Raw genomic sequence first — 23,130 nt, forward strand, 5'->3', positions numbered from 1 at the left:
TTGATGGATTTGGAAAAAATCTGAAGAATTGGACAACAAGTTGGGCCCCCCATTCTCAAACTTTTGTTTTTATAGGGTAAGAAAATAACTAAATATTTCCTATTACATGTAGACTACATATTTCATCTTGATAAGACCTATATGGCAGTTTACTTATTTCACTTCCTGGTACTGCTTTGTAACCTATTGCATATTCTCAATAAATGAGAGTCCCTATAGATTCCCAAATATTCCACTGTTAAAAAAATAATCGAAGAGAAAAAGAGTAACTTATTTCAAACAATTTTTGTATTAAAGTTTTGTACAAGACACCTATGATCTGCTTTACACACTTATCATTTTTCCAGTGAAATTGTTGATCCCATGTTTCAAAAGCTTACCTTTACAGGACGACTAACAAATTTATATGCTTCAAAAAATGAGTTTGCTGGCTGGCGTGATATATCATGTGTTCCACCATTACCATTTGTATCTAGGATACCCTCCTCTTCTCTTGCCTCTAGACTTTGAGCAAGTGGCTCAGTCAAACTATCATCATCCATGTCATGTTGAACTGAACCTGTACAAATAATTTAAAGATTTTTAGTGAAAAATCATTAGATTACCCAATAAAAAGTACTCTTTTGCAGACACTAAATAACAACACTACAATAGATGAAGCATGCATATAGGGGCACAATTCTAGATAATGTAAAGGTATAAAAACAAAAGGAGAAACATAGTTGAATGAAGTTGCACACTCGACAGATTTATTAATGAATGTTTTGATATTTTCATTTACACTTGTTTTCTTCTATCTAAACTGGCATTGCTTTGGACGTCAAATTTGTTTTGGTTTTTAGTCTAAAAAATATATGATAGTTCAATGAGATCCCATAAATCACTAAATGGTCTTGTAACTGCATGATGTGGAAATACATGGAATTATAAGCCTAAACAATATCTATTATATGGTTCTAAGGCATGTACATATAACAATTTATACTTTATAATATTATGGTTCATGTGCAAGACAAAATTTATAATTCTGCTAATAATTAACAAAATAAATAGGCATGGTTCTATAACGACTAATTCGTTGTTTACACATGACAGTGCATGAACTCACTGTAATACCCAAAAGTATCTTATCCTCTCTTGATCAAAGTCTCTCAAATGTTGAAAAATCGCTTAAGGATCACTTGAGATAACTCCAAGGTTCCTAATGTCGGGTCACTACATGTGGATAAGCACGGTTGGTCGTTGTGATTGTTGTTTCTTTAAGGGGCCTTACGTTGAATGATTGGATGCTTGAATTGCTGAAACTTTGATTATCTACTTGCTTGGAGAATAAAAAAAAGGCAAAAGATGTAGGGTTTAGGAAGTCTAAGAATGTAGGAACGATGGATTATCTTTGGTGCAACTCGACTAAGCCTTGCTTTGAAATGCAAAGCAACAACTCCACAAAGCTTAGCGCAATCTTCTAAGGAGATTAGATGATTTTCAAATCATTATAAGCATAGACACCATTGATTGAATGCATATCAATGATTGAATAAGAATTGAATTTAAGCTCATTCAAGTATTCGAGTTGACCACACAAGGTGAATTTGCAATCAACAAACTACTAGTGGTATGGATTAGGAGTTTCCCCATGAATCATGCACAACGCTCTAGCATTCAACTAGTCAACATGAAAGCAAATGAATTAAGAACTAAAGACCATACAACTTGTTAAAATGACACATTAATTCACCATAGCTTCAATGCAATCAAATGCTCTTTACAACAAGACTTTAGCAACAATCCTTGCCTTCTCCTAATCTAACTTCTATTCTAATCATCTAAGTATTTAACACCTATCAAGTATTCATTATTGACCCTTACAAATGAGAAGATTGAGCCATATATAGAGAGCTCGTTACAATTCAAACGCTCAGATCGATTTGAGATCAATGGTCGAGATTACAAGATGAAAATCCTAATTAGGGTTTGTTACAACAAACTCTTCTTAGCCAATGAGAAAATTACATTTTAGGTTCAATATTGACTATGAAGCGGTAGAAAATGAGGGTAGGTAGTTCAAAGTTTGTGCCTCCATATGACGAATCAAGTGCATTGCATTTGGTCATGCTGATGTGGAATTCCTCTTATTGGTGGAATGATGACTAGGATGCCATCTCAACTTGGTTGTAGACTTGATTCATCATCATGAATGAGTATTGAGTAATATTTCTTGATACTCAACATTATAAAATTTGCTCAATATGATGACGATGGGAAGCGAACGTTGATTAACTCTTTTGAAACTATCTGCTTCCTTGATCATGTTTGATGTAGACTGTGTGATGACCTTGATTGATCCTCCCTTGTTCATGATACACTTGATGAATGGTGCACCTGGTGTACTGCCTTTGATTCTTGGATTGCCAAAGGGAATTCAAGATTGTAAGACTTTCCTTCATCATTATCTAAGTTGTCTGTTTTCCATGCTCCAAGGTCTTGACTTTGATCTTTGCTTTGCGTGACTTGAGCTTGATCTTGATGTTGACTTGTCCTTGATTCCTTACTTAATCACTTGCAAAGCAACAAAAGTGTGTCAAATACATAGAATACACACTAATTTCACTTACCTTCCACTTCTATATGTCTGATTTTGTGCTTGCTATAGGTTTGACGAAAAGTGAATTTTCAAATAATTTTGCCTTCAAAGTGGATAAAAGATGTCTTCAATTTGATCTTAAAACCTTTTCTCCGTTAAAATCGCATTGTTCAAGTGAATATTGATCAAATATAATGATCAAAAAGATCATCAAATTCCTGGACTGGGTGTGCTTTGTATGCTGAATCACAGATCAGAATAAAACTTGTTTGTATTTGTCACCAAAATCACCACCTTGGAGATGAGATTCGCTGCAAATCAGAATGGAGTCTGCTGATAAAATTGCCACCTTGAGGACTTGGGCGGCCAGATTGAAGACCTTTGCATTGCAAAGCTTGGGTGGTGAAATAGAAGATCTTTGCAATTTGTGACCTTTGCAATTTGTACACTTGGGTGGATTTTGAAGACACCTTTGCAACTCATGGTGTGATCGGCCACAATGAATTGTTTTCCAATTCATGAATTTGATCGGCCAAATTAACTCCTTTTGCATCTCTCCACTTGATCGGCCAAATTAAGTCCCTTTGCAAACCAAAACATGATTGGCCAAATTAACTAGCGTTGCAATCTATAAATGAACCGGCTAAATTGGAGACCTTTGCAATTCGCAAAGTTGGCGGATTTTGAAGGCACCTTTGCATCTTGCAAAGCTTGGGCGGATTTTGAAGGCACCTTTGCATTGCAAAGCTTGGGCGGCCAAAATGAAGACCTTTGCAGTTTGAGAATTGATCAGCCAAATTAGATAGCTTTGCAATTTGAGACTTGATCATCCAAATTAGATATACACAAAAGATTTCAACACCACCTAAGAAAAGTAAACATAGACATTTGATCACAAAGGTAAATGACCTTTACTCAGTCACCAAAAAACATTTTTCCTTGCTATTTATACTACTGCTATTGCCATCAAAGCTTCATTTGTACAAACCAGAAATTGTTAAGCTAACATTTATCAAAATCGATCTTTTGAGTAAACTCATGCCTTTGTCAAGTTTCACATCAAAACCCTAGCTCATGCCATCTCAAACCCCTAATGCCCTCTAACTTGCAAATTGACAAGTTTTTGTATCTTGACAATCCTAGCAACTTTGCGAGTTTGACACAACCACATCCTTAAACTCATCCCCTCTCACAAGCAAGGGCGAACAACAACTAAACCTACCAAGCTAATCCACAACCTCTATTTGCAATAACCTCTATTTGCAATGGGACGATGTGTGAAAACGTCACAAGAGTTAGGCATTCCATGGATGTGAATGTCATGCCCCCAATCTAACATCGAATAGATAGCAAACCACAACATGAAATTGTCTTGCACAAGTAAGACTTCACAATTTCACTAATCGTAAAAATGCTACAATCGCCTATCCTCACATTGGGAATACTGTATGACAGGTATATGTTAATTATTATTTGTTTGAAGAGATTGACCCTCTCCTTAGTGGCAGCAATCTCCTCTAGGATGGATGGAGGAGTAGTTAGCCTAAACAAAAATAATAATTAGAAGAGTGTGTTAATCATGAAGAGACATGCGAATTGGGAAAAAGACACTTCCCATTTTCAACGGTCACAACTTTGAAGGATGGTCATAACCATAGTTGAAATACTTGGCAAAAGCAAAAACTTGATGAAAATTCGACAATTTAAATATTTGCTGAAATTTAATCAGAATGCTTTTTTTTTTGCAAAATCCAATGAGTAGATGCATCCGATGTGTCAATATATGAGTACACAAAAGAAACAAACTAAGTCTAGATATATTTGATTGATTTAAATGCAAATTGGGTACAAAATGGCATCCTCGTGTGGAATGTTGATGGCTGGTAGCCTGATAGTCTGAAGCAAAATTAAAATAGCAAATTGTTTTTTTAAAACTAAAAGTAAATACAACATCAAAACAATTTACATCTTCCTCTTCTCAGCTCTAGTAAAAACTAGGGGAGAGGTAGAACTAGACGGTCTAGTCCTAGGGGTCCGTTGTGGCCCCTCAACCTTGCCAAACTAAGGTTGGGTCTAACGGTGAGAGAGAGAGAGAGGTAGAGAGATAGGTCTAGATCTTGGGACAGAGAGGAGAGAGTGAGATAGAGAGCGGTAGAGAGAGGGAATATCGGAAGAATGATAGGGAGATAGATAGGTCTAGAATTTAGAGCAGATAAAGTGAGTGAGATAGAGAGTGAGAGATTGTGTAATGTCCCCTTCCTTGTGATGATGCATTCAGTGGTCGATTGGCCTATTCCGGAGACACGTAGGCTATGTGGAAAGGTGAATTAGGGTTTCCATGCTCTTTGGAGTTCCAACCTAGCTTGTCAGGGGTGGAATGTGAATTTACTATTTTTAGTAAGTTAGGGTTTGGCTGTCAGGATGGTGCAAAGTTGCTAAGCTCGCCACGCTCTTTCTCTGGTTGCGAAGATCCCGATTTTTGGAGCATTATTTCATGACTTACTATTTTTAGTAAGTGGTAGTTTGGGCATTCTATTTTTGGCAGTCCTGGATTTGGTCTTGTTCCAACACAATTCGGTGATCCTCATTGCTCAGCCTCATCCAGATTTTGTTGATAATCAGTACTGGAGTTATCAGCAATTTAATTAAATATTATTCCTTATCCTAAGGTTATTATTTAATTATTTTTATTACTGATTGATGTTATGGGGAATTGTGCAGAAATTGGTACTTTTCCTAACTTATGCCTGGGCAAATTATTTGATGGACATAAGGAGAATTTATTTTCGATATACTTCAAAGTTATATCATGCCAAAATCGTGGTCTTCTTCCTAGGCGCAATTTTTGGACTTGGGAAATGGGCACCAATCTTGGGTCCACCACATGAAATGAAATGCAATTTGAATGAGGAGAATTTGGAGGCAATATCATTGGAATTCCACTTGAAAAGATATATAATCAGGTGACTAGCTCCTCATTTGGTATCCACAGAAAATATATCGTTATGATGTCGGAATGACTCCAGACTTCTTCGAGGGTGAATACCTCCTAGATCCTTCCTTCCGGTTTCGAGTGTGAGACATCACTCCTAGTTGTGGTTCGAAGTTCTGAGCTGTTTGGTGATTTTTGGGTGTGTTGGTGAAGAGTTGTGTGTTGCTGCGTTTTTTGGTGTTGCTAGTGTGTGTTGGCTGGAAGTGTATTTTGCTCATAGCTATCTGCGTGTTGGGTGCATCATTCTGGGTGAGGGCTCGTTGGAAGCATATCAGAGAGACAATAATTCTCCTACATTGGTGTGACATTTGGAGAACTCTCCAATTTATAGTTGCAAATCGAAATTTTCAGCCAAAACGCCATTTCTTGAATTGCCTCGGGTTCCGTGCATCATAGTTGTTGCTCTCCAATCGCAGTTTCAAGGTACTGATTTGATTGTTTATGTCATACGCTTCATTTGCATTTGGTTTGGCATGATTGCATTCAATTTTGAGAGAGTTACGAACATTTTAGTTGTTTTGGCGATGGCTGGTTCTGCGTTTTCATTGTCTCTGATTTCATAACAGCACGTAGTGTTTGTGGTGAGAATGTGTTATTGAATTCTTGAGATATGTACTTAATTCTATCTTCTCTCACATCTCTATCTTTGTAAGAATTGTTTCAGTAGTACTAACCAAATCATTCTATGTTGCATTTCCCACTGAACAAGTGGAAGAGGATGGCTTAGCCGGCTATATGTCTTGTAATTCATCTTTGTCCTCCCACTGAGCAAGTGGTTGAGTGATATTTTTATGTAAAAGTCCTCCCACTGCATAAGCAGTAGAGTGATTTAGTTTTGTTATGCCTTTGTTACCATGGTTGGTTTACCGCCAAGTTCTTGTTCTTCATCCTGCTAAAAGGTGGAAGGGGCTGGCTTGCCGCGTAGTATTGTATTTGCATTGTAATTTCCAATGGATTAGCGAGCTAACGAACCCCTTATCACCATATGGTCTCACCTTCCCACATTGGGCTCTTGGTGATCAGAAAGTGGAAGGGTTACTTTCAATAGTATTGGGATTATATTTTCTAACTTTAACGGGTGCATTGTAATATTTGTTGTGCTCAAAAACCGAAAAAATTAGTGGGAATATTACAGTGGTATCAGAGTTGGTTTTCCTGCCAGCCTGTCAAGTCAGAGTAAACAGAGTTTTCCATGAGTGACAAAGACGTCCGCTACTACAACAGAGAACAGAGACGCCAACAGTATGAGATTCCTGCAGTGCCTTTTGAAGAGACTTTTTCAGAAGTCTCGAGAAACAGAGATAAGGAAGTTGATTCAGTAGACTCGGCAAATTCAATGGGGGAAAGAATATTTGGACAAAATGAAACAGCTATGGCTGTAGAGAAAATAGAGAAGAAATTTGACACTATGATGGACATGATGTCCCAGATGATAGCCACCTTTAGGAAAGGTGCTGGAGGGGGGCATAATCAAGATCCAATTCAGAATATGAGTGGTAATAATGTCAGCACTTCCAACAACTCTGGTGGTAATGGAAATGGTAGCAACAATGGCAGCAATAGTAATGGAATGCATGTTGGATCAGTGACTAGGCCATTGCAACCCGTTTTCCTTCCAAGGGAAACCGCTCCTCCTGAAGTTGAAGTTCCTGTAGCTGAGGAGATTCGGACCAGTTTTGTGGAGTATGCAGCATTTCCCCAGGAGATTCGAAATGCTATGTCTCTTGACCAATACATGAATCAAAAGAAGAGAAGGGAAGGGAGATATGATAATCGTTACTCCACCCCCAAAGATTATCAACAGGCCCTTGGGAAGGTCACTCTAGCACACTTCGATGGAAGCAGTGTGAGCACAGCTAGAGCTTGGGTGCAGAAGTTGGACAACTACTTGTCCTTAAAACCTATGCCCGAAGAAGAGGCCATCAAGTTCGCCACCTTGCCCCTAGATCGAGCCGCTCACGAATGGTGGTACCATGGGTTGATCACCCTTGGTCATAACTTGATCCATACCTATGCTGAATTCACCAACAAGTTGATAGACAGATTTGATACCAAGGATATGGAGGTGAAGTTTAGAGAGCTTGCACAACTCAAACAGCAGGGTTTTGTGGACACCTTCATAACTGAATTTCAAAGTCTTTCAATTATGGTTAGTAGTATCTCGGGGAAAAGACTGGTGGTCCTATTCACAGAAGGACTTAAAGAACCATTGAGAGGTTGGGTAAAAGTCTTTGACCCGCCCACATTGGCTGATGCAATCAAGAAGGCTAGAAGCATGGAGTTGGCTGCCCCTAAGTCTAGATTTCAGTCAAAGCCTTTCCCATTCCGTAAAGACAAGAAGAAAGTTTCTCACCAGACTAAGAAGTTCCATCCTGTTGTGACGTATTCACACATCGCCCTATTGCAAATGGGGACCCCTACTTTTTGCTTTCTAGGGTTTGTTTTCTTGGTCTTTTAGGTTTTGGGATTTTAGCCTTTGCATTGAAGGGTCGCCAGGGGCTCATTAGGATAGCAAGCTCTACTTGAGTCAGGTGGATCTCCTCAAGAGATCAGGTCAATTGAGTGATTAGGGGTAATTTAGATCATTCTTAGGACGTTTTTTGTGTACTATCCGATCGCACTTCAAGTTGCTAAATCAAACCTTGGTTGAATGCATAATGTCCTCCTAGGTCCCATCCCTTACATCAAGGACAGAGCGAATTCGCCTTGAGAAGTTTGGAATGTCATCCTGATCCTCAAATGTCCTGAAATTTGGCCAAGTCTGGAATATCATCCTGATCCTGAAATTTGACTAAGTCTAGAAAATTGAAGAATCCTCCAAAAACTAGATTTTGCATTATAACTCCTGGAGGTCCAAAACCACTCTCAAACATCCTGACAATATATATGGAATATAACTTAAAGTATAAGAAAGAAACTTATACTTAAATGTTATATTCCAAATATGAATCCTGACGGAGAGACTAAAATGTCAAATTTCACTCCTGACCCTTCCAAAGGGTCCAAAGCGAATTTCAATTTCGCTCTTGACCCTTCCAAAGGGTCCAGAGCGAATTCCCTTATATCTCCCTTCTTGGTCTTAATTTGCCTCATAAACCTTGTCCTTATGGCATAGTTGAGAGAGTATTGAGGTGTGAAACAAAGTGAAGTGATGAAAAGTAAGGAATTTGAGTATAATTGCAAATTTCACTCCTGACCCTTCCAAAGGGTCCAGAGTGAAATTCTTGTATGACCTTATTTCCTAACAAAATCTTGAAGTAGAATGCCAGTTTGAGAGCAAATTGACTTGATGGTGATTGAAGGAGGCTTGAGAAGTTTTATCCAAGGAAAGGAAAGGAGAAAAGAAGTGTAAAATGCGCTCAAGGATGAATTTTGCTCCTGACCCTTCCAATGGGTCCAGAGCGAAATTCCCATAGCCTCTATTTTGTTCCATGTTATGACCAAGTTTTTTGACTTCTAAGGCATGTTTGGGAAAATTTTGATGTGTACTTGCCTTTGAAAGGTAGTTTGAGGCGATGAGGTGGTGAAAATCAACCTAGAACAAGAATTTCGTTCCTGACCCTTCCTTCCAAAGGGTCCAGAGAGAAATCCTCAACTTGACCCTCTGTTTTGCCTTAAACACTAGAAGGACCTTGTTTTGAGCTAATTTGGTGGTGGATTGTCTTGATTATGGTGAAAGGAGGTTGGATAAATCAAGTTTGAAGTGAATTGAGGAGAGAAGAAGTGTGAAATCAACCCAAAGTATGAATTTCGCTCCTGACCCTTCCAAAGGGTCCAGAGCGAAATTTCCCATAGGCACTATTTTCTTCCTTGTTTAGACCAAAATCTTTCTTCCTTGGGCGTAGTGGGGGTGGATTGATATGTTTTTGCCTTTTGAAGCGATTTAAAGTGAAGGAGATGAAGGATTTTGTCCAAAACATGAATTTCGCTCCTAACCCTTCCAAAGGGTCCAGAGCGAAATTCCTCAAACACCTATTTTCTCCTTGTGTGAGGGCAAAATATTGGTTCCTATGGCGTGGTTGAGGGTGGATTGATGTATATTTGCATTGCAATGTGGATTGGAGTTAGTGAAATTAAGGATCAAGCCTAGAATTTGAATTTTGCTCCTGACCCTTCCAAAGGGTCTAGAGCGAAATTCTCAAAATCTCCTTTTTTTGTAATATCCCTTGGCTAAATCTGACCCTGTTTCGCTTATTTGAACCCCAAGGAATATTGTCAAACACTTGGCATACAATGTTTGAAGCTGCTGTAGTGAATTCTTAATTTGTCTTCTTTGGGTTTGTAGGCTGCAAATGAAGTTATGGAAAGCTTCTAACAATGCAAAGTTGTTATAGAAATGATATGCTAGCTGTTTTAGACCTTACACACACATGGAATGACTGAAATTAACTAGTACAGCTAGTAGACATTAAGACAAACACTTGTCATGCATCCCAAAGTACACCTACAGCCATTAGGCATTTAAGCAAATAGTTGGCATGAAAGCTAAGTGGCTGATCAATGTTGAATGTCACCTGGAATATCAATCGACCCCAATCTGTAGGTGATGAAGGCGGCTACAGGGGTTTGCAGAATGTAGAAGAAGCAGCCAAAGACTCCTTATTCAATCTTCATCATAAATCTGAACAAACATCTCCAATTTGGTCTCTACAAAGACCACAAAATTGGCAAGGTACTGTAGCGCGATATTGTAGTGTTTACTATTCACGGGTATTGTAGCGCACTGTTCATGCGCACTGTTCATGACACTGTAGCAGCAAATAAACCCTCTGTATGATGTTCTCAGTCTGCCATATACATATGCCCTCAACTATGCTAATAAATCTGAAAATAAATCCCCAATCAGCACAATGTCAACTTCTGGATGAAGCCAACCCTAAGAGCAACTTCAGATGAATATCTCACACCCTCAGATTGCTGATGCAATGAAGTCTTCACGTTCTCCAATGCCGATACTCTGGACAAGCTGCAGAAACCCTAGCTTCTTCTCCAAAGCCAAGAGACAAGTCTTCTCATCAAAAATAACAATGATCAATCCCCCTTCTCTTCTTTTCAAAAGCCTTATATATATTTCCCATGAAGGTTCGATTTTCTCCAATAAGGCATTAAATCAATTAATGATATTAAATGACATTTAATGATATAATATTTTCACTTTGTCATTTAATATTTCACCTTGGTAAAAGAGCCACAATTAATTAATTAAATGGTCCCCTTTAATGATACTTGGACCCTTACTTAAGTTAAAATATAAAATTATATTATAACTTAATAATATAAGCTCAAAACATTAATGTTTATTTAAACTAAATAAACATTAATATCTCCATTAATACTCAACATTTTTAAACACCGTCTGAGCTGGGAGCTGACATGATGAAGCTGCATATGACCATACCCCTTTACTAAAAATAAAAGGGGTCCATCTCTAACATCTCAAACTTACTATAAATAGTAAGTATAGAAAATGAAGTCCAAATGATACCAAACGAAAGCCAGATCGAAACACACTGAACTCTGGAGCTGATACAAGCCTCGGGAGACCCTCTATCCATACTCATTAGCCTAAGAGGGTCAGAATGATAGGCTAATCACCAAAAAACCATGTCTGCTAAAATGGGGACATTACATTTTTCCTCCCAATTTTGTGTTGAGCCAAACATTGACCAAGGTGAATTGAACTTGAAGATACCCCTAGGCATGCATTTGGCTGAGTTGTGATCACAAAAGTTGAAGATTTTGAGCTAAAACTTGAATTTCGCTCCTGACCCTTCCAAACGGTCCAGAGCGAAATTCCTTATAGATCCTGTCCTTGGCCAAGGTCTAGAGCGAATTTCTCCTTTAGGGCCTTCTTGAGGGTCAAACAAGTGTTTCCTTCATGAGAGAGAGATCGAAAGGTGAGAGTCAAGATGAAACGAAGTAAGAATGAGGAATTCAACCTAAAGGAAGAATTTCACTCCTAACCCTTCCAAAGGGTCCAGAGCAAATTTCTTCATGAAGCTTTATACCTTGCTCCAATCTACAAGCTAGCTCATTCCCAAGTAATTTCGAAGGCCAAAGACTTGTTTTAATGACTCAAATGCATGAAGGATGGAGCTAAGTGAGGGAAAACAAGCAAAGTATGAATTTCGCTCCTGACCCTTCCAAAGGGTCCAGAGCGAAATTCTCAAAAACATATAATTTGCTCATGTATGAGTTCAAGATATGGATTCCTAGGCCTTGGTGGAGGGAAGACTAATATATTTTTGCCTTAAGATGCAATTTGGAGCAAGGAAGTGGTGGATTGAGTCTTAATCATGAAAATCCCTATTTTTCACCTTGTTTGAGCTGGGCAAGGGGCTAGTTGTGAGGTCATGATGGAAGGAGGTTTGAAGGTTAAGTCCAAGGTTGTGAAATGTTGAAAATGAGGTCTAATTGAGAAAAATAGCGAAAATCGCTCCTGGCCCTTCCAAAGGGTCCAAAGCGAAATTCCTATAGGACCTGTCCCTAGAAAGGATCCTCAGCGAATTCTATTTTGATGCCTTCTTGTTAATGATTTAAGGTAAGAAATGCCATGTTAAGATAAATATATCATGTATACTTAATCATCTTTTGGTTTGTTTTGCAGATGGAGGAGGATCAAGCCAGGACAAGGGCGACCTATTCCAGTCCCATCATCATCAAGGACACTTCAAATACATGGAGGAGGACTCAAGGTGCTTCTAAAGCATTGGAAGATTTCAAGTGTTCAAGGAGTTCCAAGCTATCCTCAAAGACTTCATTCTAACACATGGAGAGATCACAAGATATTAGAAGAAAGGTCCTGTAAGCATTTCGAGGCGAAGTGGGCTACTAAGGAGTGATCTGACCATAAGGAGGCTTCATCAAACATATGAGAGTCAAGGGGTTACATCATTCACTAAGTACATCAAGGATGAAGGAAGATCAATCAAGGTCAATGCAAGGGCAAACACAAGACAAGGTGGCATCCCAGTCACTGTTCCTCCAGTCAGATAGCTCCACCTCAGCATGTCCAGATTCAATGTACCTGACTCACCCATGATGGCACAAACTTCGAGGCACCTACCTCTGACATCTATTGGTCCACATTCATGGAATGTAATTTTCTCATTGGCTAAGGAGAGTTTCTTGTAACAAACCCTAATTAGGGTTTTCATTGTAAAATCTTGGCCATTGATCTTAAATAGATCAGAGTCATTGAATTGTAATCTCTATATAAAGCTTTGGCTCTTCATTTGTAAAGGGTTAATAGTTAAGAGTTAGCTAATAATAGTTAGAGAATAGTCGATAGTGAATAATCAGCAGATAGAATAGTGAATAGAATAGCAATTAGAGTAGATTAGGAAGAGAAGGCAAGAAATTGTTGCCTTGATTGTAAATAAACTTCATTTTTCATTTAAGTTATGGTGAAATGTGTTGTTTCTTGCAATACACATGGTTTCTTGTTGGATCTTCATGTTAAATGGTAAATAATTAGATTGAATAAAGGAATTTGTTGAATGTACTTGTGTGGAATCCTTTAGTCCATACCACTAGCCTCTTACTGATTGTAAGTGCGCCCTGCACGGTCAACTGGCATAGAATAAGCTTAATCTCGAGTCGTTACACGTCTATTGTTCATGTATTATCTTGAATGGTGATCAATGTCTGATGATGTACGATTTGAACATAATCAAAGCATCCCTTAGAAGATCGCACTGAGCTAGTGTTGAATTGTTCAGTTTGATGGTGAGACCTAGCCCAGTAGAACTCCAACTAGTCATTCATCCATCTTCTCGCATTCTAGGTCCTAGAATAGATTCTTTAAACCTTATGCTTTTGCCATTTCTTTATCTTCCAGCTAGTAGATAGGATTCAAGTTTCAGCAGATTAAACACTCAAGCCATCAAACATAAGTCCCCTTGTGATTCCAGTATAATCACATCACACCACAAAAGCTTATCCACACGTAGAGACCCTACATATAAGAATCTTGGAGTTGCCTCGATTGATCCTTAGACGAAATCTTCAGCATTCGGGGAAACTTTGTTCAAGAGAGGATAAAATACTTTGGTATTTTATGTTAAAATAGTAGCTAGCTCGGATACCTATCTATTGTATTTTAATGTTGTCAATGACAATTAAAATACACATGTATTATCTATTATGTAAATCGAACTTAGGGTTGGGCCCAAATACATGTAACTTGTCATTATGTCTTGCTTGGGCAAGACCTATATATAATGTAACTTGTGGATAGGACAGGCCCTATAAATGTAACTTGTAATTTGGTCTAACCCTAATTGGGCGATGCAACTTGTGGTCCTATATTAAATGCAACTTGTAGATAGGGTAGGCCCAATATGTATTTTGAGCGATTATGTAATTGGGCTGGGCCCAAACTCATGTAGCGTGTGGTAAAGGCAATCAAGCAATAACGGCTTAATAGGTCAAGACCTATTTGGACGATATACATAATATTATTATTAAATTAACAAGGTAGGCCGACTTGAGACTTGACACCACAAGTCAAGTATATAAGCAAGTCATTTGCATAGCATAATGAATCAGTTTACATACAAGGCGAATCATTCTTAAGGCTATCAACACATGTAATCTGCTCTCCAACATTTGGCAATCTCTCTCTGTCTCTTGTGCGACGTTGCTCCTCATCCATTGTGTGAAGGCTGGCTGTTAGGTGATGCTATTAAGATCTTGCGAAGCTAATGAAGACTTGCCTTGAGCGAATTTGATTCTGATGATAAGGGCTGCAATCTCCATTATCATATAAAGAGGAATTCAAATCTGCTATCTTGCTGGTTGAACAGCAATCTGAGATAAGCACTCTTGCCGTCTAATTGCCTACATTTGAGATAATACACATTGTACTTTGTGGCTGGGTTTTTCACCTCCAAGAGGGAGGTTTTCCCAAGGTATTGGTGTCTTGTTTTGTGTTTTTATTGTTGTTACTGTTCTGTTATAACCTGATTATTTAAGATTAACATCTGATGCTTAAAACTAACATGGTATCAGAGCTTTAGGTTCATTCTAAATAATCAGATGAACAAGAACTACACTGCGAAAGTGAATCAGGAAATCAACAAAATGCTGGAGGCTGGGATCATATTCAAGGTGGAGACAAGTGACTAGGTCTCCCCAATCATTATTTCCCTCAAGAAGGAGGCCAACCAGATAAGGATATGTGTGGATTTTAGGTGTCTAAATGCAGTAACAATCAAAGATCCCTTTCCAATCCCGTTTATGGACAGCATCTTGGAAGTAGCTGGGCACGAGATATACATGTTTCTGGATGGATTCTCTGGGTACAACCAAATAAGTATTGCTGAAGAAGATAAGATAAAGACCACCTTCGTGGTGGAAGACGGGGGTGTACGCCTACAATCGCATGCCCTTCGGGCTATGTAATGTACCGGCAACCTTCCAAAGAATAATTTTACACACCTTTGATAAAATTTCAGTAGGGAATTTCAAGGCGTTCTTGGATGACTGGTCAATTTTCAGTGACCAGGATACTCATCTGAAGGCACTTGGGGAATGTATGGAGAGGTGTCAGAGAGCCAGGCTAGCTCTCAACCCGAAGAAGTGCAAGTTCATGGTGCCGCAAGGAAAGCTCCTCGGCCACCATTGTTTACAAGGAAGTACTAAAGACAGACCCGAACAAGATAAAAGTGATGGAAGTAAATAAAGGAAAAATACATTTAATAAAAAGGAGATTATTTTATAAAAAATTAATAAAATATTTACGCCTAACCCTAACCCTGGAAAGTGCAAATGGTTATAAAAATCCCCAAAGAGCCCATTTTTACAAATCACACAGGAGGAATCGAATTGGTAGAAGCAGAATTTGCAGAGGAAGAAAATCGAGTGAAGAAAGCAGACGAAGTACAGGATTATATGGATCCGTACATCGCAGAGCAACCCGAGCAAAGATTGTACGGACCGATTTGGAGGGTGCAGGGGGCAAGGAGAACCAGCCGTATGTGCCCATACGAGCACCACGAACAGGAGGAATCAGCCCATTCGTACGTACGACATGTATAGACATGATAGGAGTAGTATGTGAAGTACAACTATTTAATCCGTACGGTACACGCCCAGCAAACCAGGAAGTCCGTACACTACACACGTACGGGATAGAGGTTGTACCGTACGAAAAACCATTTGATCAGACAAAGCACGGCATCGAGAAGAGCGATCCGTACGATCATGTACAGATACTAGCTGGAGAATAGGGAAGACCATACGGCCAGCAGAAGGGGACGTGTACCTCATACCAACAGCAGTCGTACAATCCTTCCAATGTTGGCCTCCGTAGATGCAGGGAATAGTTGCAAAAAAGAATCGAAGGCATCCATGCAGGAATTAGAGCCATTCGTACGGAATTGTGGGTAGATTTTGTACAAGTTGAAGAAACTGTACGGCCTAGAAGTATCACGTGCAAGCATAAACTTGGCAAACCGTACAGCAGGCTTGCAAGGAATTTGGTATGATGGTCCGTACTAGCTGGGGGGACCCCAGTAAAACAACAAATTCGAACTATTATAATAACGGCCAAGGAACAGAAAGTGACAAAGGGAAAAATCAGCATGGAGGTCAAGGTAACCATAGCGCCAACATGACAGCTACGGAGCCTGGCAGCAGCAGCAAAAAGGTGAAGATCAGACCAAAAATACAGAAGGGCCTGGAAGGACTCACTGCAGAAAATGTGGCTTTTGAGAGCGTGACCGCCAATGAATGTCGTACTTGGTGGGAGGAAAACCCTTCAGACCATGTGATAAAAGATTCTCTCCGGAAAGCACAGGTGGACCATGCCATTCAGATGCCGACGTTTAATATTAAGGATTTTGAACCTGTGCTTCGTACCATGGTGTCCGAATACAACCGCCACAAGAGAGACTCGATTATTTAGTTTCAGGGCTGCACAATAAGGGTTTCCTTCAAAACTGAGGACTTGAAGAGGGTATTTGGTATACACAATAAGGGGGCATTAGCAACGAAACCAACCAAGAAGCTCACTAGGGAGAAAAAGAAATGGTTGTTGGACTTGGCGTGCAGGGATGATTTGATGGAAGAACAATGGAAGAGTGTTTGGTCTACAAATAACCGTAGAGGACTGAAGCGTGATTTCATTGCACCCAGAGAGTGGAGGATGTTGATGGATTTGGTGAAAAGAAGACTCACAGGGGCCAGCCAAGCATCTGACATAGCCATCGGATGATAGGACTAATGAACAGCATCAAGTATGGTAAGGTTTATGATTGGGCGCAACTCTTATCTAAGAGGATTCATGATTTCCTCTACCTAGAGCATAAAAAATTCTATATGTGCCACCATGCCATTAGTTTGTTTCAGGATGCAGTACAAACACAGGTACCTTCAAAGATGTGGGGTACTTTTGAGCCACACGGTAGGGTGGAACTCAACAAACCCTCCATGTACTATTATGTTCACCTGGACACCCTTGGAGATGCCATGCAGCCAGCAAAGAGGAAGAAGTTGGACATAGCAATTGAGGTGGAAGAAGATAGCGGCATGGAAGACTCAAATGAGGAAGCAGAGGAAATAGAGGAACAAGAGAGTGGAGATGAGGGATTCCACATGGCACCGCACAATGCCGGAGGAGAGGAAGAAGAAGAAGCGAAGTCACAACAACAAGAAGGGGAGGAGGAAGGACAGCAGCCGGAGCATGGAGGATTGTGAGCACGGTGGAGAAGCACTCTGGTGAAATTTACACCACCCAAATTACCTCCTTTCGCGCACCTGGTACTTAAGGAAGCACTCACAATGGCTAGCTCGGTAGGCAACGTGAGACGAGTAGAAGTGTTGTTCAGGAAAGTTGACGAAGGGGCGCCTCCAGCACAAAGGCGGGTGTCGTTGTCGCACATAGGCCTGGCCGTACTAGAACCACAAGCCGTATCAAAAGCAGCAAACCGTACTAGTGGACCAACAGACCATACGAATGGAGACTTAGGCGGCACAATAGTGGTGTATCGTACGGTGGCAGGGATGGATGTGCAGCATGCAAGGGAAGTGGACACCGTGCGAAGTGATGAGAGCTAGGAGGTGGCCGTACAGGAGGCAGGTACTAGTACGACATGTACTAGTAGGAAGGAGGTGACCATAGCGATTGAGGGCAGTACGACACCCCCCAGGAGGGAAGGAGTCTGTGGACATACTGTGTAATGTCCCCTTCTAGCCAGTGATCATTCCTGGTGGGGAATAGCCTATTCAGGAGGTCCGTAGGCTATTTTTGGCAGAATTAGGGTTTCCAGCTTCTAGGTGGATTTTGAGTGGGAAGCAGTTGGAGTTTGGAACTTCTGTTAGGGAAGTTTTTATGGGTTTTCAAAGATCTACTCAGTGATATGACATGCATTCAGTTCTGAGAGGAATTCAGAACTTACTATTTTTAGTAAGTTGGTGGAAGCTAACCAAATTTTGAGGGTTTTTTGGGTTTTTTGAGCTCTCACTGGGTTCGACGAGCATGTTTTTCGGAGATGATTTCATGACTTACTATTTTTAGTAAGTATCAGTTCAAGTAGATTGGGTGGTTAGATGATGATTGGAGTTGTTGTAACAGTTGTCAACTCATAATCAGTACTTGGCTATCAAATTTAATATTTATTGTAATGCTGGTTAGTAGTACTAACAACAACATTTTGCCTTTTTGTTGTCCCATTGCATAAGTGGAAGAGGTTGGCTCAATCGCCTATCTTAGATTAGTAATATTTCTTATATTCAAAAATCTTGTAATGAATTTGTAAAGCTGGTTAGTAGTACTAACATCTATCTTTCAGATTTCTTAGTTGGCTCCCACTCCATAAGTGGAAGAGGCTCGCTTGGCCGCCTATCTTGAGTTTTTAATTTTGTCCTCCCATTGCACAAGCGGTTGAGTGATTGCATTCTTCAGTTATTTGGCTTGTCCTTGGTTGGTTTACCACCAGGTGATTGCATAGTTTTCAATATCCTTTTGTATAAGCGGAAGGGGTTGCCTTGCCGCCCGAAGATTGTAATCATTTTCATTTATTGGCATCTAACAATCCCCTCAACACTGTGTGCTCTCACCCTCCCAGATTGGGCTCTTAGTGAACAGAAAGTGGAGGGTTACTTTCAGCAGCATTTAGTTTTCATTTCCTATCCATAACAAGTGTTGTGTTGAATGTAATTGTGGAAAAAATTGGGAAAAAATTGTGGGGATATTACATACTGATGGCAGACACGGAAGGAGGGGATAGCCAGGAGGAGTTGGCGGTGTTGGGCACACTGGTTGACGATGATATAGATGCATTCTTGGACGGGTGGCTCAAGCAGTTTGCACTTGGCCAACCGTCGGGTCTATATAGTGTATGGATGGAACCTCAACAAGTTAACATTGTACTAGCATATTTGGAATGAAATAAAGATACCATAATTCTGCCATATATGTTTCCTGTAATTGTTATCTATGATTTGATATACATGAATGTTCTTGTTACATGAGTTGTTGGTATGTGTGGAATATTTATGTTTATCTGTGAGTTCATCAACCTCACCGTAGGGACTAAACATTAGGCAAGACAGAAGGCCGCGAAAGCAAAACAAGGATTTGGAATATGCCACTAGCAAGTTGACTCTACCATTGTTCAATGGAAGTGGGAAGGTCACAACTCAGTATTGGATACATAAATTGGACACATACTTCCATTTGCGGCCTATGACTAAGGGAGATGCAATCAAATTTGCCACATTGCATCTTGATGGAGTAGCGAATGATTGGGGGCATAATGGAATGATCACCCTATAGCATAATCTTATCACCTCATATCAGGAGTTCGTTGATTGGTTGGTTGAGCGTTTTGATAGGAAGGATCCAGAATCATATTTCAGGGAACTCAGCTTAAGTAGGTTGGGAGCTTAGAGAACTATATTGGAGAGTTTCAACGTTTGTCTGTCATGGTCACTAATATCTCTAAGCAGAGATTGATTGTATTATTCATTGAGGGACTTCTAGAACCTTTGAGAGGTTGGGTTAAAGATTTTGACCCTCCATCACTATAGGAAGCCATGAGGAAGGCTAGGAGCATGGAACTCACAGCCTCAAAAAGAAAGAGCTCACATAAAGATATTCCTTCCACCAGCAATGAGAGTCCTAAACCATTTGATGATAAGAAAAAAAACCAGGTACCATGGTAGATGAGGAGACACGAGAAGAGCTAAGAAAGACGAAACTATGTTTTTGGTGCAAGGAGCCTTACAGCAGAGATCATGACTGCCCTTTGAGGCCTAAGGGCAAGGCAAACCGCATAATGTGGGCTTATTATGAATATTCAGACATTGAAAATTCAGATCAGCAGGCTGCAATAGGGGATGATGAAGGTGGAAAAACTACAATAGAGTTAGACCCTGATGGGAACTTATCCCCTATGGCAATATTCGCAGACGTCCGGGATGAGGTTACCTTCCGATTTAGAGGATTAGTTAGTGGACAGCGTTGCATTGCTTTGCTCGACACTGGAGAAACGCATAATTTTATTGATGAGGGATTTGTGGCCAAATGCAGATTACAGACAGAGGATTTCAATGGTTTTCGAGCCAAAGTTGCAGATGGATATACCCTCATGTACACCAAATGGATATGTAATCTCACCCTACGGCTAAATGATAATGAACTACAAGCTGATTTTTATGTAGTTAATATGGGTGCAACAGATGTAGTTTTGGGCATGAAATGGCTCCAAGACATTGGAATATTCACCCTCAACGTGCCTAAATTGGAAATGAGATTTGAAATGAATAATAGGACTTATGTGTTGAGGGGAATTGCGGATGGGAGCCTGCATACTATCTCTCTCTACAGCAAGGAGAGCAAGAAGATCGAGCATGAGATCATTCAGGAGGGGTTCTCGTTTGCTCATGACTCTAGAGATTCAAAATGGTATGATTTGGATCAGCATAGAGGTGTTGTTCAGTTTGTGAACAATCCCTTGTTTGAGATAGACACTGCTTGGTCATGTGATAACCCACTCTTTGAGATAGATTTTGATCACTCTCACGACCCCAGTTCTGAGGTGAGCATGGATTGTAGTGTTTGGAATCCTAGCAGTGCATCGGGTTTTCAAACAGGACTCGCAGAGGAGTTTTCAGCAGTGTACATGGTGAGGAGTGCATACAGTTTCACATTTGACCCTCATGTACGTGATTTGTTTCAGATGCACAATTCAATGGCACATGTGATGAACAGTTTGTATGATAGCATACCTTGTGCCAAGTTTGGTAGCAACCAAGATCAGTGTTATGAGTTGCCTCTACTTGAGACTCTTACTCTAGTGACAACAGATAGCAAGGATGAGTTGATTCAGCAAGTTCAACTTGATGTGTCAGTGTTACAAGAGTCATTTGATGACAGCAGGGACATTGCTCGGGTCTTCACTTGGGACCTAGGTGGAGGAGTCTATTTGTCATCGAGATTGCTTGGGGCCAAGCAATTTCAAGAGGGGCGAACTGTGATGTCCCCTTTTTGTTGACATCAGTTCTTCACTGAGGATTAGCCTATCATCCTGACCCTCGTAGGCTAATGAGGATGGGTAGAGGGTCTCCTGAGGATTTGTATCATCTCCAGTGTTCAAAGTGCTTCAGTTTTGTAATGTCCCCTTCTCCTTAGCACGTGCAGTTGTGTCGAGGTTGGCCTATATTTGACCCTTGTATGCCAAGGAGTTGTTTAGGGGGTCGACATAGCGGTGATTGGTGACTTCACATCTCTTTAATATTTGTTATTTTGATGTTATAAGGAGATAACACGTATCAGAAGACGTGTTAATTTTATTTACTTACTAAATTAAAGGTACATTAAAAATAACATGTTTAATTAAATAATATAAAGTGTACCTAACCTTATCTTCTAGAAGGTGGTTGTGACGTATTATGTAATGGATAAATAGAAGAGAAGAAAGACATGTTGGGCATCAGTTGTTTGTTATATTCTTGTCTTAAGTTGCGGAGCCAAGGGTTGTCCGCAGATCTGATCTTAGGGAACGCTACCTCCCTTCGATCTGCATAACTGAGGAGGTGAAAGATCCTCTGAAGGGTTGCTTGGTGAGTGAGGAATATTCAGCTCTTCACATTGAGCTTATGGAGTCTTCATATCAGGTTTGAGGAGTTATGCTTCAGACCTTCATAATGTCACGATCTTGCTCATTAGTCATAGCAGAAGCATGCCTTTATGTGTTTGAGATCAGCGATATCATCTAAAGAGGAGGGCGATGCTATTTTGGAGTCTTGAAGGTGAAATCGAAGTTGCATAGCAGATATATCAGATTGCGTAGACTTCATATGACCCTCAATTTTGTTCACTGATCATTGTTGATACATCATTTTTCACCTTGGTGAACAACGACTTCATCTAGGAAGCAAGGCGGTTCATTTTGGGAGGTGACTAAAAGAGTTCAACCAAGATTTGCCATCCATCTCAAGTCTGAAACAATTCATATCAGTCTGGTGAGAATCCACGATTTTGCATACAACTCATTATTGCAGTTTCAATCTTCCTCTTGTTGAATGGCGCTACACCTCAGGGGCTAAAGCGATTAGTTGGTGATATTAATTGAAGGCCATCAGCAAACATATCATTAGTCAGAGATTTTTTTAGTGGCGAATCTTCGCCAATTGGCAAATTCCGCGTATTTTTTCATAGTTTTTTTTTAGGAAATGGCGAATAGTCTAGGGCAACATTGTTGGTCAAATCACCCGGAATTTCAGGGTTAACGGTACACTGTATTCTGGCTTCGCCATTGACCACACACCGTTTGACGTGCATGCCCGTAATATTCGCCTGGAATCACTCGGACGTGGGTATTAGATCACCTCCGTTATTCGCCAGCAATAGTAAAACGACACGTACCTAGGACCTAATTCGCCAACTCTAAATTACATGTTCATTGCATGTGTCGGCCAAATTCACCAATATCAATTAAAACATTATAAGCATTCGAGGATCCATTTCGCCCCGCTTAAATTAAATGTTCATTGCACGCATCGGCCAAATTCACCAATATCAATTAAAACATTATAAGTGTGAGATTTTGCCAAGATCTACAGGCAATGGAAAGCACAAATAAGAGAGAACAAAATAGATGATAGAAATAAACTGTATTCTATCAAGATGAAAATACTGATCAATTGGATCATCAATTGTTATATACAATGAATATGAGCCTGCTTATATAGGCAAGGCTATATGGATATGTGAGCACACAAACATGACATGTGGCTCAATAAGAAACAAGGGTAGGTAGGAAATATGTGTGGGTAGGTAGGAGAAATAATATAATAGTACACATGAGGTGGATAACCCACTGAATGTGGAGTGTAACAACAAGATCAACACCATAAAAGGTGGAAATTCTCCTACACACACTATCCCAATGTGGCACAAACACCCAAGTGTCTCATACCCAAACTACTATGAAATGCATGTACCTAAGTGAACTTAAGTAAGGTGTAATAATATCCAAGATGAATAATAATTTACACCAACAATAAGCATTCGAGGACCCATTTCGCCCCGCTTAAATTAAATGTTCAT

At 39.9% G+C, this 23,130-nt stretch overlaps 1 protein-coding gene across 9 annotated transcripts in view; it reads right to left on the reverse strand.

Moving 5' to 3' along the window:
- The window catches only part of LOC131048348 (SPX domain-containing membrane protein OsI_21475), a 275,121-nt gene that overhangs the window by 107,806 nt on the left and 144,185 nt on the right, over window positions 1-23,130 (reverse strand). For all 9 annotated transcript variants that reach the window (XR_009106396.2, XM_057982273.2, XM_057982271.2 and 6 more), the window contains one exon: window positions 381-559. Coding sequence is in view for 8 of the 9 variants with exons in the window: in XM_057982273.2 (XP_057838256.2) it covers window positions 381-559 (179 nt within the window). In the remaining variant the exon portion in view is untranslated. The remainder of the gene's footprint in view (window positions 1-380; window positions 560-23,130) is intronic.

The sequence above is a fragment of the Cryptomeria japonica genome, chromosome 8 (assembly GCF_030272615.1).
Source record: "Cryptomeria japonica chromosome 8, Sugi_1.0, whole genome shotgun sequence".
Lineage (NCBI taxonomy): Eukaryota > Viridiplantae > Streptophyta > Pinopsida > Cupressales > Cupressaceae > Cryptomeria > Cryptomeria japonica.